This window comes from Pelophylax lessonae, assembly GCF_965119305.1.
Source record: "Pelophylax lessonae genome assembly, chromosome: 11".
Lineage (NCBI taxonomy): Eukaryota > Metazoa > Chordata > Amphibia > Anura > Ranidae > Pelophylax > Pelophylax lessonae.
The window spans coordinates 23,902,620-23,916,366 of NC_138778.1; the positions used below are offsets into that span (position 1 = coordinate 23,902,620).

The window sequence follows — 13,747 nt, forward strand, 5'->3', positions numbered from 1 at the left end:
TGTGAAAGCTTACCATTCCTTATTCCGGATCGAGAGGTCAGAATGAGATTACGAGCGCCTCTTTCAATTAACCACTGTGCTAACTCCAGGCCAAACCCGCCCAGTCCTCCAGTGATAATGTAGGACTTTGTCGGAGGGAAGGACGTCCGTGGAATGGCAGGAAGTAGAATGTCAGAATCCCTAACAGATCCGATTTCTTCATCACATACCTGCAATGGATGACACAACTGTCTCAGATCACAGCACATACATCAGCCTTTTTTAACCAAGAGACCTCTGGAAGCCACTTTGGGTTCTTTGAGCAATGAGCAACTTCTACTTCTCAAATAAGTAACCACTGACACCAATTAAATTTGTACCTTTCTGTAGAGGAGCCTTCTTTCCACTTACCATGTGCAATGGGACCTCCTCTCAGTAACCACCAGCATAGAGTGGCCTATCTCCCAATGACAACCAGTAGAAGATGGTCCTCCTCCATGGACCACCTTAGTAAGAGGGCACCTCCCCCACTGAACACCAGACTACAATGACCCTCAAGGTAACATTACCATTTCATTATGAACATTTCTTTTCTTGCCATTATTATTATCTCATTATAATTACTGAAAACATTGTTGCCATATAGAGCATCCCTGGGTGTTAAATACACCAAGTATGTCCCCTTCCTTATATTTGTTCTTCTAGCTCAGCTTATTAAAAGTAAATTTTATAACAAGGTAGCGCTAAAAACACCAGGAGAAATGTAACTAAATAGTGTCCGCCGCCTCGCTGTGTTTGCTGTGGGATAGAATGGTTAGCGCTGGCGGGATGCGACTGCTTTATTCTGATTGCCCTGTCTGTGCATGTCTGACAGAAGCGATCAGATCATCCATGTTGGATCTGCAGCTTTGGTTTCCTTGAGCTGTGGCTCTTTATAAAATGGTAAATAGCAAGTGCAGAAAAATGGAAAGCTGTGCCTCTTGAGGAAGCCGTTTGGGTGAAATGCGTTGGCGTGGATCCAAATGGCGCCTGACGTCCTTTTCCGTGTTTTGGATCTTTGTAAGTGCACTGTGGATGCCTCTACATAACTAAGCTGTGTATGTTTGGGCCGACAGTGTCAAGGAACCAAATTATGTGAGTGCGTTTCTTATTTCTTTTATCCTTTTTAATAAATATTTTTGGCAAATCTACGCAATTACTTTCTTTCTGTGTTTCCTTTTCGTCTGTTGAGTGGAGATTGGGTGTGTTCAGTGGATAGGAGGAATAATACATGCAAAAGAGTATGTTAAATCCAGTATTGGTGGAGCTTGGTGGGTCCAGTGGGAAAGGGGCCTTAGGCTTTACAATCACTTTAATAATGTATTAATGAATACAAGCTGCATTAATTTTTGTTGCCCATACTCTAATGGGACGACCTACAACCCACCATCTCACCTTTATCAGAACTTTTCCAATATGTTTTCCTTGTGCCATGAACCTGAACGCCGGTTCCACCTCATCCCGAGTAAAGATGGTGCTCTTAAGTGGCTTCACCACTCCATCCCTTATGCCGGACTTCAGCAGGTCAGATACATTCTCCCATTCTCTATTCCCTTCTTCAAAGAGGGCATCAAGCAAGATTCCATGAAAGGCCACATTCTTTAGGAACAAAGCCATACCTGCACAGAGACAGCAAGGAGTACAGTGTATTATAAAATGTCCCATCAAGTGTAACCCCTTAAAGGGCCTGTGGGAGCCAACAGGGGGTTAAACAAGATCTACCGTGCTTAACCCAGCGCTGGACAAATCCGAGCAGCCAGTTAGGTAGCCAATGCTACTTAAAAATTACAACCGGTGCTTAAAGTGGAGTTCCGGCCGCAAAATCGTTACATTCGATTTTGCGCCATCCGCTTCCTTATTGTCACCTGAAAAAGAATTGGATATTTCCGAATTTTTTTTTTTTTTTTTTACTTACCTTGTTTCAGAAGAAAATATACTCACCTTTCCTTCAACTTCCTCCCTCTGTGGCCGCGGCCCGCACCGTCACTTCCTGTCCTGCAATGCGTCCTGGTAGCTCTTACTCATCACTCCCAGGAGGCAATGGGCAGTGACGTAGGCGGCCGGCCGCTCCTCTCATCGCGTTATTTCCAAACAGGAAATGACGCGATGATAGGCAGAGCCCAGCCGTCCCTATGGAAACCCTTAGTACTGGGCATGTGCGAGATTTCGCGCTGCATTCATCGGCCCCCTCCATCTTGAACCAGGAAGCAGGGCAGACATTTGCATACTGCGGCTTCGGGTGACCAGGACAAAGATGGCGGCGCTCAGCAAACTTTTTATAAAGTTAGATTTTATGATTGCCAATCCATTATTAAACTGTCTAAAACTGGATTAGCGGATGTATGAAGAGCGGGGGATCACTCTTTGGGAAGTATTTATAAAAAAAAAAAACGATTCTGTGGCCGGAACTTCGCTTTAACTTCTCTTTCCAATAGGGTTTATTGATTTTTCCATAAAAAGTGATACAAAACATTTCAAGGATCCATATAAAGTACCCATAAGCATATAAGAATAGTACAAGCAAAAAAACAATTATCACTCCCTGAAGAAATATGTAATATAATTTAAAAGGAAGATTCCAAATTGGAACAATGCAAGATTACGCCCGCATGGCGTATACATGCAGGCACGTGAGCGTACACGTAGGCGTGCTCACGCACCCACAGATTCTGACACCCAGGAGCCTATATAAACCGAGAGTCTACTTGGCTTCAGTGTTGGATTGTCTTCAGCTCTGGTTCCTAATCCATGTCTGCTAACCTTGTTCCTGACCCGGCTACGTCTGACACCTCCTAATACAACTACTGCCTAACTTTTGGAGTCTCCTTGTTGTTGTCAATGGAGCTGGCTCCTAAAAAAATTCCTGATGGCTCCTGGATTGGACAGAATGGCTCCTCAATTCCATATTCATTTGTCCATCCATGGCTTAGCCCTCATTTCTAAAAATATTACCCCATGGGCAAGAGGGTAATAACTAGCTCCCATGCCACTCACTCCTCTGATTTTGACGTGACTCTTTCTATTTTGGACATAAGGGCCCGCGTCAACAGGCTTCTTTTTCACTTCAAGCCAATTTTGCATTCCCATACAAGTCTATGAGAATACAAGACCAGATTGAAGGAGGTCAGCTGAAGGTGAAATGCATCTGTCAATGAAATCTGAATGACCTCAGAATGGTCTCAAACCAATATCAAACCGATTCCAGGTACAGGTAAATCCAATGCATATGCAGCGATAAAAATTCTTTATTTAAGACGCAGGTGTCAGGGATCTCATGCAGCAGGTGCTCATTCCCATTCAGCAGGTGCTCATTCCCATTCAGCAGGTGCTCATTCCCATTCAGCAGGTGCTCATTCCCATTCACCAGGTGCTCATTCCCATTCAGCAGGTGCTCATTGCCATTCAGCAGGTGCTCATTGCCATTCAGCAGGTGCTCATTCCCATTCAGCAGGTGCTCATTGCCATTCAGCAGGTGCTCATTCCCATTCAGCAGGTGCTCATTCCCATTCAGCAGGTGATCATTCCCATTCAGAAGGTGATCATTCCCATTCAGCAGGTACTCATTTTTATGGGCATGTGCAGAGTCATGAGCACAGAAGCCCAAGACGAGAAAGGACTAGAATGCCCGCGCAGATGCGCATTGGCGTATACATGCGGGCACGTGAGCGTACATTTGCGCCCAGCAGCCTATATAAACCGAGTCTACCTGGCTTCAGTGCTGGATTGTCTTCAGCTGTGGTTCCTGATTCTAATCCATGTCTGCTAACCTCGTTCCTGACCCAGCTACATCTGACACCTCTCTTGGATCACCCCTGCCTGTTTTATCTGCTGCTCACTTATGTTACTGACCTCAGCTTGGATTTATATCCAATGGTTTAGAGAGGCTGGATTCATCCTTCTGTTTATGTGTGTGGTGTGTAGTGGTGGGCTTGAGCACGATATGGCCATATGGTGGGACTAAATCCCCATTTTTATTTATTGATTGCCTTTATATTTGATAGTCATTTCTTTTGCACATGTGCGCTATTCTTTGTAAATATGCATATGCTTGGTTCATAGCTGCACCAGCTTTAGAAATGCATGTTCAGGGTGTGCCCCCCCAGCTCTTTGTTTGTTTGTCCTGATTCTAATCCATGTCATCTAACCTTGTTCCTGACCCAGCTACATCTGACACCTCTCTTGGATCACCCCTGCCTGTTTTATCTGCTGCTCACTTATGTTACTGACCATGGCTTGGATTTATGTCAACGTCTCCGCTTCCTGATTTGGTACCCCACCACCAGCAAGTTGCCAACTTCTGCCTGTTCCCGACCTTAAACCAGATCCTAATTCTGCACCTGACTGCCTGGCTCCTGCTGAATAAGGCTTGTGACCAGATTCCACAGCACCACTGGAAGGAACCCTGTGTTTCAAAGCTACAGCTCACAACTACAGCTTTCTGGCACCTGTGCCCTTCCACTGCCCTAGCAGTCCCTGTCTCCACTACCAGGGGTGCTTGGACGGGTGTTGTTCAAGAGGCCACCCTTGTCATCTCAGGCTCCACAGTCAGGTATGTGACAGCAGGTTAAATTATTCCACTATACATGAAAGCACTGATGCGTTTCAGCCTGAAGAGGCCTGAGTCATAGTGACTTTATCTGTACCTGTGTACAGGTGTGCTCTAACGGCTTGTAGAAGCTTCAGTATGGCACTGGCATTGCATTAACCTCTACTCTGGATAATGGGGTTACAACACCTTGTGTTTTGTTTGAATGTCAAACTGATGCTATAAACACAATCACAATGCCAGTCCGCATAGGCTCTATTTGCCTCTGTAGAACGCATTCCCTGTAGAACTGGCACATCTAACATTGGACAAGATAACTTTGATCCAAATGAAACTTGCAGTGCTGCTCTAAACTGAGACAGAGATCTCCCTGCCGGTTTCAGTAAAGGAAACTGGCCTTGGTGCACCATTCAGAGGTATAAGAGCATTATCAAAGAATCAAAGAGAAGAAAGGGCGCCGCTCAACAACCCAGTGAGTACTATGTAAATAAATGTGGCCTTAGCCAATGTTGCTCCAGCCATGTCCCCCCCCCCCCCCCAACACGTTTCGTCTTGCTAACAGGGGCTTGGTCTGTGACGGCGCCCTTTCTTCTCTTTGATATAGGTAACTTTGCTTATACTCACCCAGCGGCGTGTTGTTGGACAAATCATATTTGCCTATTTCCAGGAAGCGCCCGTGACGCGCCAGGCACCGCAGGCTGGCCTGTAACTTTTCCTCTGCCAGAGAGTTTAAGATCAGGTCCACTCCTAGGAAGGAAGTAACAAGGTGGAATCAGTTCTGTCTTAAAAGGTTAATTGCAGCAAAGTTGGCATTTTCATGCTTTGCGCTCACCTCTGCCTCCTGTGATACTGAGCACGTGCTGTTCAAAAGATGTGTTTCTGGAATTTGCAAAGCACTTGGAGTTGAGCTGTGGGAATTTGCTTTGAAGATATTCCTGCTTCTCTGCAGATCCTGAATAAGGGACAGAGTATTAAGACAATTTTAACAGTTGGAGTTATGTAATTGAGAAAATCCATAGGTGGCCATCTGACCATTACACCTAACTATGGAGAAATTAGTTCAAGCTTTTCCAGTGAAGGGTACTGTTACTGCTACAAAATACAACGACAAAAGAAGGGCGCACCGACCTTGTGCATTACCACTAAAAAATATATTAAGATCCAAAGACAACACATATTATACTCACAAACGAGTGATGATAAAACACATTGAACCACAATGGAACCGGTCGTCCCCAAAGTATCCAGGGAACCCCTGTACTGGATGACGTGATGGTGTCAGCAACTGTATGGCTGGGCTGATTCGTTTTGAGGGAGGACCCTCTTCCTCAGAGGCAAAACGTGCTACGGAGTCAGTTTAATGTTTTTAATGTGTTTTATCATCACTCGTTAGTGAGTATAATATGTGTTGTCTTTGGATCTTAATAAATCTTTTTTAGTGGTAATGCACGAGGTCGGTGCGTCCTTCTTTTGTTGTTGTTTTTTTAGTGTACTTTGGATACCCTTGGTCCAGAAAGGGCAGCAAGACTTTGAGCGGTACAAACCAAGACCATAAATAAAAATACTTATCCTTCATTACACACCACCCGAGCGCAGGAGAATTGTTGCACTGCTACAAAATAAACAGACATTTTGCACAATTGTGCATTTCCAACCTTTTGGTAAAAGTTTGGAGACTTTTTCTGTTCCAGCATGACTGTGCCTTTCTAGAAAGCTCCAAAAAGATTTTTTAAAAGTTTGGTGTGGAAGAACTGAGCGGCCTGCACTACTGACCTCAACCCTAATGAAAACCTTTGGGATGGATTGGAATGCCAATTTGAGTCAAGTTTTCTCATCCAACCACAGTACCTAACTTTGCAAAATGTTCTTTTGGCTGATTGGGCACAAATTATTAAAATCTTATCATGAGCTTCCCAAAAGAGTGGAGGATGTTAAAGTTACAATGGATTGGACTCCATAATGATGCCAATGGATGCCCAACAAGCTCAAAAATGGTCAGGTGTTCACAAACGTTTAGCCATAAATTGTAACTACAAATATGAATTGTAATATATTGTCCCCGAGATCTGGAAAAAAATGCCAAGTTATTTAAAACCTCAGCATCTTAACACCTATCCGCCTATTCAGATATTGGCCAAAGCATAAGCCTTCCTGCCCCAAATGTGGGGGCGGTTCTTTTTACCACTTATTATGGTCATGCCCTGTCGTCCAAGGTGGTTTAATTCCAACATGTTCGTATGAACTCCATTTTAACCCTATGCCCTAAACCAGTGATGGCGAACCTTGGCACCCCAGATGTTTTGGAACTACATTTCCCATGATGCTCACCTACACTGCAGAGTGCATGAGCATCATGGGAAATGTAGTTCTAAAACATCTGGGGTGCCAACGTTCTCCATCACTGCCCTAAACAATGTCTGCTGGGTTTACTCCCAAGTCAAGATAGTGTCACATTTTCCTACAGGAAACACTTTTTATTGCTAGAATGTTGATTATTACTCATTGCTGTATTTACATTTCTAAATGTACCTATGTAACTGTATTATTTGACATTTTTGTTGAGTGTAACATATGACTGGATCTCATGGCCATAAGAATATATTAGGCTTTCCTTCTTACATGACAATTCAGTTTGTTTGACATGGGTACATCTTGTTTTTTTTCCCTTGTAATAATATACACTACTGTTCATTGCATTGATCCTTGTTTTATATGCCTCTTTGTTCAATAAAGAGTTTTTTGATAGAAAAAAAAAAAAAAACCTCAGCATTCCAGCAAACACTGAAATATCAGTTTTGTGTGGACTGACCCTTTTAAAGATGACTTGTAATTTTACTGGAGTAACCTGATACCCGAGTCTGATGTTACATAGTTACATACTTAGTCAGGTTGAAAAAAGACACAAGTCCATCTGGCTCAACCAACAAAAAAAAAACAAAAAACAGTATTGAAAACCCAACCATACAATCCCATATACACAACCATATACCAGCTGTTGATCCAGAGGAAGGCGAAAATAAACCCCAGCAAAGCATGATCCAATTTGCTACAGAGAAAAAAAATTCCTCACTGATCCCCCCAGAGGCAATCTGATATTCCCCGGATCAACTTTACCTAAAAAAATGTTAGTAGTACCCACTTTTATTAAGTACACAAAGGAAAAAAAAAATGTAGTGAGCTGGCCAGACCCACCTCTGGAGGGAGTCTATTCCACATTTTCACAGCTCTTACTGTGAAGAAACCTTTCCATATTTGGAGACTAAATCTGTTTTCCTCCAGATGTAAAGAGTGCCCCTTGTCCTCTGTGTTGACCTTAAAGTGAACAACTCAACACCAAGTTCACTATATGGACCCTTTATGTATTTATACATGGTGATCATATCCCCCCTTAATCTCCTCTTCTCAAGAGAGAATAAATTCAGTTCCTCTAATATTTTCTCATAGCTGAGCTCCTCCATGCCTCTTATCAGTTTGGTTGTCCTTCTCTGCACTTTCTCCAATTCCCCGATATCCTTTTTAAGAACTGGTGCCCAAAACTGAACTGCATATTCCAGATGAGGTCTTACTAATGATTTGTACAGGGGCAAAATGATATCTTTCTCAGGAGTCCATGCCTCTGTTAATACAAGAAAGGACTTTGCTTGCTTTGGCAACCGCTTTCATGTTCTGTGTGCTCATATAAAAGTGCATAAATACTGCGTGTATGCGATTGTGTGCACATGCTGAAGGAAAAAAAAATAGTTTTGGCCAATCCAAAACCAAATAAAGAGTTTTGGCTTTAAGTCCTGATAGAAAACAACAGGGGAAATGTGATTGCAGATGGCCAACACCTACATACTGTATTTCTCTACAGATACTGTATATTTTTTATAGAATGGTACTAGTTACACACAGAATATTCATGCATGAAAAAAACAAAAAAAAAAAAAGTCATTCAAGACAACTTACCCACTGTTGTGAACACTTGGCACCCCATGCTAAGACATATAGCAATAGCTGCCTGTCCGACCCCTCCTGATCCAGAGTGGATGAGAACACTTTCGCCTTTCTGTAAACGTCCGCGTACAACCAGCGCATAGTAAGCTGTAGCATAGACCACTGGCACTGTGGCGGCATCAGCCAGTGACCTGCAAGAGAACAGGGGTGCCTTGTATTAGTGTTTACAGTGTTGGATTATGAGTACTCCTGAGTGCATTCTAGTATGTATATACTGTATGTAAAATATGTTTTCTGAGTACTCCTATGCAATTTTAATATATATACATAGATGTCCACACAGGCCTCAGCGATGGCAAATCTTAAAAAAGTGCAAACACAGACAAGTAATCTAAAAAAAAAAAAAAAAACAGTTCCGCATAAACCAATTAAAATAGCAGAAAAGTAACGAAGCAGCTTGTATAATACCTTATATGGCCAAGTGGATGTAGACACCTCTCCAAATTATTAAAAGAAGTATGGGTTTTTTGGTTTCTTTTTTTAGATTCATACTTACCTAGGTGGATGCAGCATCGGTCCAATGCTGCATCTGTCCCCCGGCACCTCTAACACTGAGAACTGAGCGATCAAACACCGCTGATCGCTCAGTTCTCACAGCTCCCTGGGCAGAGAGCTGGTGACTGTCAGTCAGCAGCTCTTGCCTCTGCCCCCCCATTTTCAATGGACTGGAGCACTGGGCTGTGGAGGGGATGGGAGCGGCTGGCTAAGGCTCTCAGCGGCTCGCTGAGAGGCTGAGCCAGGTGTCAGTCCAGGCATGTGGGTGGATCCCGACTCCATTGTCGTGATCTTGCCTAAGCCAGGACCAGCTCTGTGACGTCAGCCAACAACGGGCTTCAGCCCACTGTCTGCTGAAAACGGGGCACAGGAGAGCAGACGAGCTTTAGCTGTACTTCTCCTTTACGTTCAGGTGGTAATACCACAGCATACAAAGACATTCTAGATATCTTAGCGACTGTTTGGAGAAGGTCCTTTTCTGTTCTAACATGACTGCTCCCCTGTGTACAAAGCCAGCTCCAAAAGCACATGGTTTGATGGGCTTGGTGTGGAGGAACTCTAGTGGCCTGCACAGAGCCCTGAACACAACCTAACTGAATACCTTTGGGATGCATTAAAACACGAATTTCAAGCCAGGACTCATCCAAATCAATACTGAACCTCACAGATGTTTTTTGGCTGAATTGGCTTAAATTTCTACAGACATACTCCAAAATATTGCTGAAAAACCTGGCCAGAAGAAATGAGGCTGTAATAGCCCCAAAGGAGACCCTACTCCATATTGACGTCCATGATTTTGGAATGGGATGCTCAACAAGCTTATATTGGTTTGACAGCCTGGTGTCCACAAGCTTTGGCCATATAGTGCAAATCCTTGCGTTTTAACCCACCAGCATCTATACAAAATAAAGTTATCAGTTTTGTGCGGACTGATCCTTTTAAAATGAACCTTTTGCTCATTTAGGCCAAAGTAAAGGGCAGCCTGTGTGACATTACTTAGGTTGATGTTTGGTAATATTTGGCTCCGGAGGACAATTGGGTTGTAGAAGGTAAGAATTAGTAACAGTGGAAGAAGGGAGGGGGATCAGGAGTGCTATTAGGTGAACCTGTTACCTTGCCCTACAACAGGAGTGTCAAACTCAATTTCATTGCGGGCCGCATCCCTATTATGGTTGCCCTCAGAGAGCCGGTTCTATCTGTAGCCCAGCACTATCAGAAGTCAAGAGCCCCCCACCCTCTCATCCCTTACATCACAGTGTACCCCCTTTACCATGTGCTGCTGCTGGGAAGAAGCTGGAGGCAGAGCTGGGAAGCAGCAACAGCAGTGTCTGGAGGAGGGCTGGAGCCCACTGCTGGAGTCTGCTGAATGCTAAGACCAGTAGAGGTGGAGAGGAGGGGGTGCTGCAGCTGCACAAAGAGGTGCAGGATCTGGAGGAGGAGTTGTGTTCTCCTCTCTCCTGCCAACTGCTAAGTTGGGGGGGGGTCCTCTCTGCAGCTGCAGGGGGAAGCACAGGATCTGGCAGAGGAGATCTGTCCTCTCTGCTGCCATCTACTGAGACAAGGTGGGGGCAGAGATGAGGGAGATGCAGCAGCTGCAGGAGAGGTGCAAGGGCCACATGAAATGGCCTGGAGGGCCGGATTCGGCCCAGGGGCCTTGTGTTTGACACATGTGCCCTACAACTATCTACATTATATTTATTTACCAGTTCTCAGGGACATTCCACAAGAAGCGCTGATCAGCATCCACAGCGGTAGCAAGACCTTTAGCTGGAAGAAGCCCCATGACCCTTTTGCCAGCAGGGTCGCGGCCAGAAAACTCCATTCCAAGCATGCACTGCTGCAGCGCCAAGTCACCTTGTAACGAAAAAATAAAAAAAATAAAAAAGAAGAAAAATAAATGATTAACAATGTACCAAAAAACATATACCAACATACAAGGTAAGACTAAATACTCCAAATAACATACAGCAGTTTTAAAGCAGGGGGGCTATTCAATGCCATCTACATGGAACACAATTCCGATTTTCCCTGGTTTTGGGAATATTGGGAAGATACACATTTTCTATTTTTCCTGATGACCATTATCAGTAGGACAGAAATTGATGGGAAATCCAAAATGTTATAGCTGTCACCAGAGAAGAAGGTGGGGAGAAACCCTCTAATTGGAATAAGTGGCTACTCTCTGGGAATTTAATTCAGTTTGGAGCAATTTTCTCTTCTGTTGCACCCCCAAGGATAGAAAGTGAAGGTAGATCCTCCTATAACTAAAAAATAATAAGCTAAAAATAATCTGACTGGGGTTTTACCCCTTCCCAACTCTATTTACCCCCTTACGACCGCCTTCCACAGATGTACTGTGGCAGGCAGTCGCTCCTGCGCGAATCGCCGTACATGTACGGCGGTCGCGAGCAGGAGGCTAGGGGGCGAGCTGATGCAGCTGGTAAGCGGCGGGCCGATTGCCGCCTTGCACCTGCGATCGTCCCCCACTGAGAGAGAAGAACGGTCGTCTGTTGTAAACACAGCTGACCGTTCTTCTCCCTGGAATGATCACAGAGCCCATGTGATCGTTCTACATAGGATCACAGGTCTCTATGGTCATTTCAGAAGCCACGCCCCCAACAGTTAGAAACACGTCCCTAGGTACACATTTAACCCCTTGATCACCCATAATGTTAACCCCTTCCCTGCCAGTGTCATTATTACAGTAACAGTGCATATGTTAAGCACTGATTGCTGTAGTAATGTCACTGGTACCCCCAAAAGTGTCAAAAATGTCAGTCAGGGGTCCGATCTGTCCGCCGCAATGTCGCAGTCCCGCAAAAAATCTCAGATCGCCGCCATTACTAGTAAAAACAAAAACAAAAATTACATACATTTTTCCCGTAGTTTGTAGACACGATAACTTTTGTGCAAGCCAATCAAAATACGCCTATTGCCATTTTTTTTTACCAAAAATATGTAGCAGAAAACAAATAGGTCCTAAAATGTTAAAAAATTTTGATTTTTGATTTTTTTTGGGAATGTTCTATAGCAGAATGTGAAAAATATTGTTTTTTTTTTTTTGTTTTCGGGAATTGTCGCTCTTTTTTTGTGCATAGCGCAAAAAAAAAAAGGCCTAATCTAGGGCTCATTTACATGAGCTTTCAGAGGGTGAAGTTCGTGTAAATGAGCAGAACTGAAAGGAGAAGGCCTTTTTTTTTTTCAGAATTGTCGCTCTTTTTTGTGTGCGTAGAGGCAAAAAAAAAAAAAAAATCGCACAGGTGATCAAATACCACCAAAAGAAAGCTCTATTTGTGGGGAAAAAAGGACATGAATTTTGTTTGTGTACAGCGTCTCACGACCGCGCAATTGTCAGTTAAAGTCACGCAGTGACAAGTTGAAAAAAGTGGCCTGGTCATTAAGGGGGCAAATCCTTCTGGTCTTAAAGTGGTTAAAAAAATGGTTAAATATAAATTTTAAATAACCTTTTAGACTGAAGGATAGGATTTTTCTCTGGATAGTTCTTTATATGTACCCTAAATTCTGTGGCCAATAACAAATAATCATCCAAGCAAGCATCTGATTGGAAAACCTCCATTGGACAACTATTTTTATTTTTTTTTTATAAATTTGAAATTGCACAATCTATTCTGGGGAATAAAACAGGAACACTTTACTAAATAAACAGTAACTGGAATTGCACATATCCTTAATTCAACCCAAATGGAAATATTAAATTTAAGGGATGCATCTACTGCTTGGCAAAGTCCTGTTTTACTAACCCCTGGTAGATCCTCTACATTGGTTGACCATTAAGCATCTGCTGAAGCAATGGGAGATCTTACCTGGAATGGCATCAGGGGGTAGTTTCCCGGTTGCCAGCATGATGTCCCGGAAGTTGAGTGAGGCATAGTAGACTTTACACAGTTTCACATTGGGGTTAGTGGGCTGGAAATGACGTAGGGGAGAGGCGATCCAGCGCAGAGTGGAGAGGTCACCTCGGGTCAGAACATTCACAAAAGCAAATGGAGTTTTATCCTGAGCTTGATCTACACAAAAAAAGATTCAATATCCACAATTATGAGTCAGACAACGGTATTACTAGAGTTGGCAGAGACTGCCGATGGCGGTGAGGCATTTACAGAAGATTTAGCCATTGAACAATTTCATTTTTGCACATATACAGTAGGGATCAACCGATTATCGGCAACACCGGTATATCGGGGGGCCGATAGGCACTTTCCCCGATATATTGGAATCGGCCCCTGAGGTTACCGATATTTCGAGAAAGTGCCTGCAGCTAGAGGCATCACCCCGGTACCGACGTCCATAGCCGAAGGTCGGCTGACTTGTAATGACAACCAATGCGGCTGAGAAGCCCCTCGGCTGTCATTACAAGGAGCGGGAGGGGACGTCCCCCCCTCCCACCGCCTTCTGCGGCTCGCCCGGGTCTCCCGTCCCACCGGGAGACCCGGGCATACTACCTCTACCGCCGCCGAAGAGAAGACCTGGGTCTCCATGTAAAAAACCTGGAAGTGATGTCATGACATCACTTCCGGGTACTCGGGTTTGGGGTCTTTTAGACCAGCAGATCCCTCCACAAGGAGTACCTTTAGCAAAATAAAAAAATAAATTTTTTACATGTCCGAAAATATCAGCAGATACCGATATCTGATGACCAAAAATATCGGTATCGGCATTAAAAAAACGATA

The 13,747-nt window shown here is 43.9% G+C and overlaps 1 protein-coding gene across 1 annotated transcript in view; it reads right to left on the reverse strand.

The window, feature by feature from the left end:
- Positions 1-13,747, reverse strand: part of FASN (fatty acid synthase) — a 142,045-nt gene that overhangs the window by 23,325 nt on the left and 104,973 nt on the right. The window contains exons 27-33 of the mRNA XM_082272472.1: positions 12,880-13,083; positions 10,759-10,909; positions 8,513-8,691; positions 5,397-5,516; positions 5,189-5,311; positions 1,414-1,637; positions 14-209 (exon numbers count right to left, since the gene is read on the reverse strand). Of these exons, the coding sequence (XP_082128598.1) occupies positions 14-209; positions 1,414-1,637; positions 5,189-5,311; positions 5,397-5,516; positions 8,513-8,691; positions 10,759-10,909; positions 12,880-13,083 (1,197 nt within the window). The remainder of the gene's footprint in view (positions 1-13; positions 210-1,413; positions 1,638-5,188; positions 5,312-5,396; positions 5,517-8,512; positions 8,692-10,758; positions 10,910-12,879; positions 13,084-13,747) is intronic.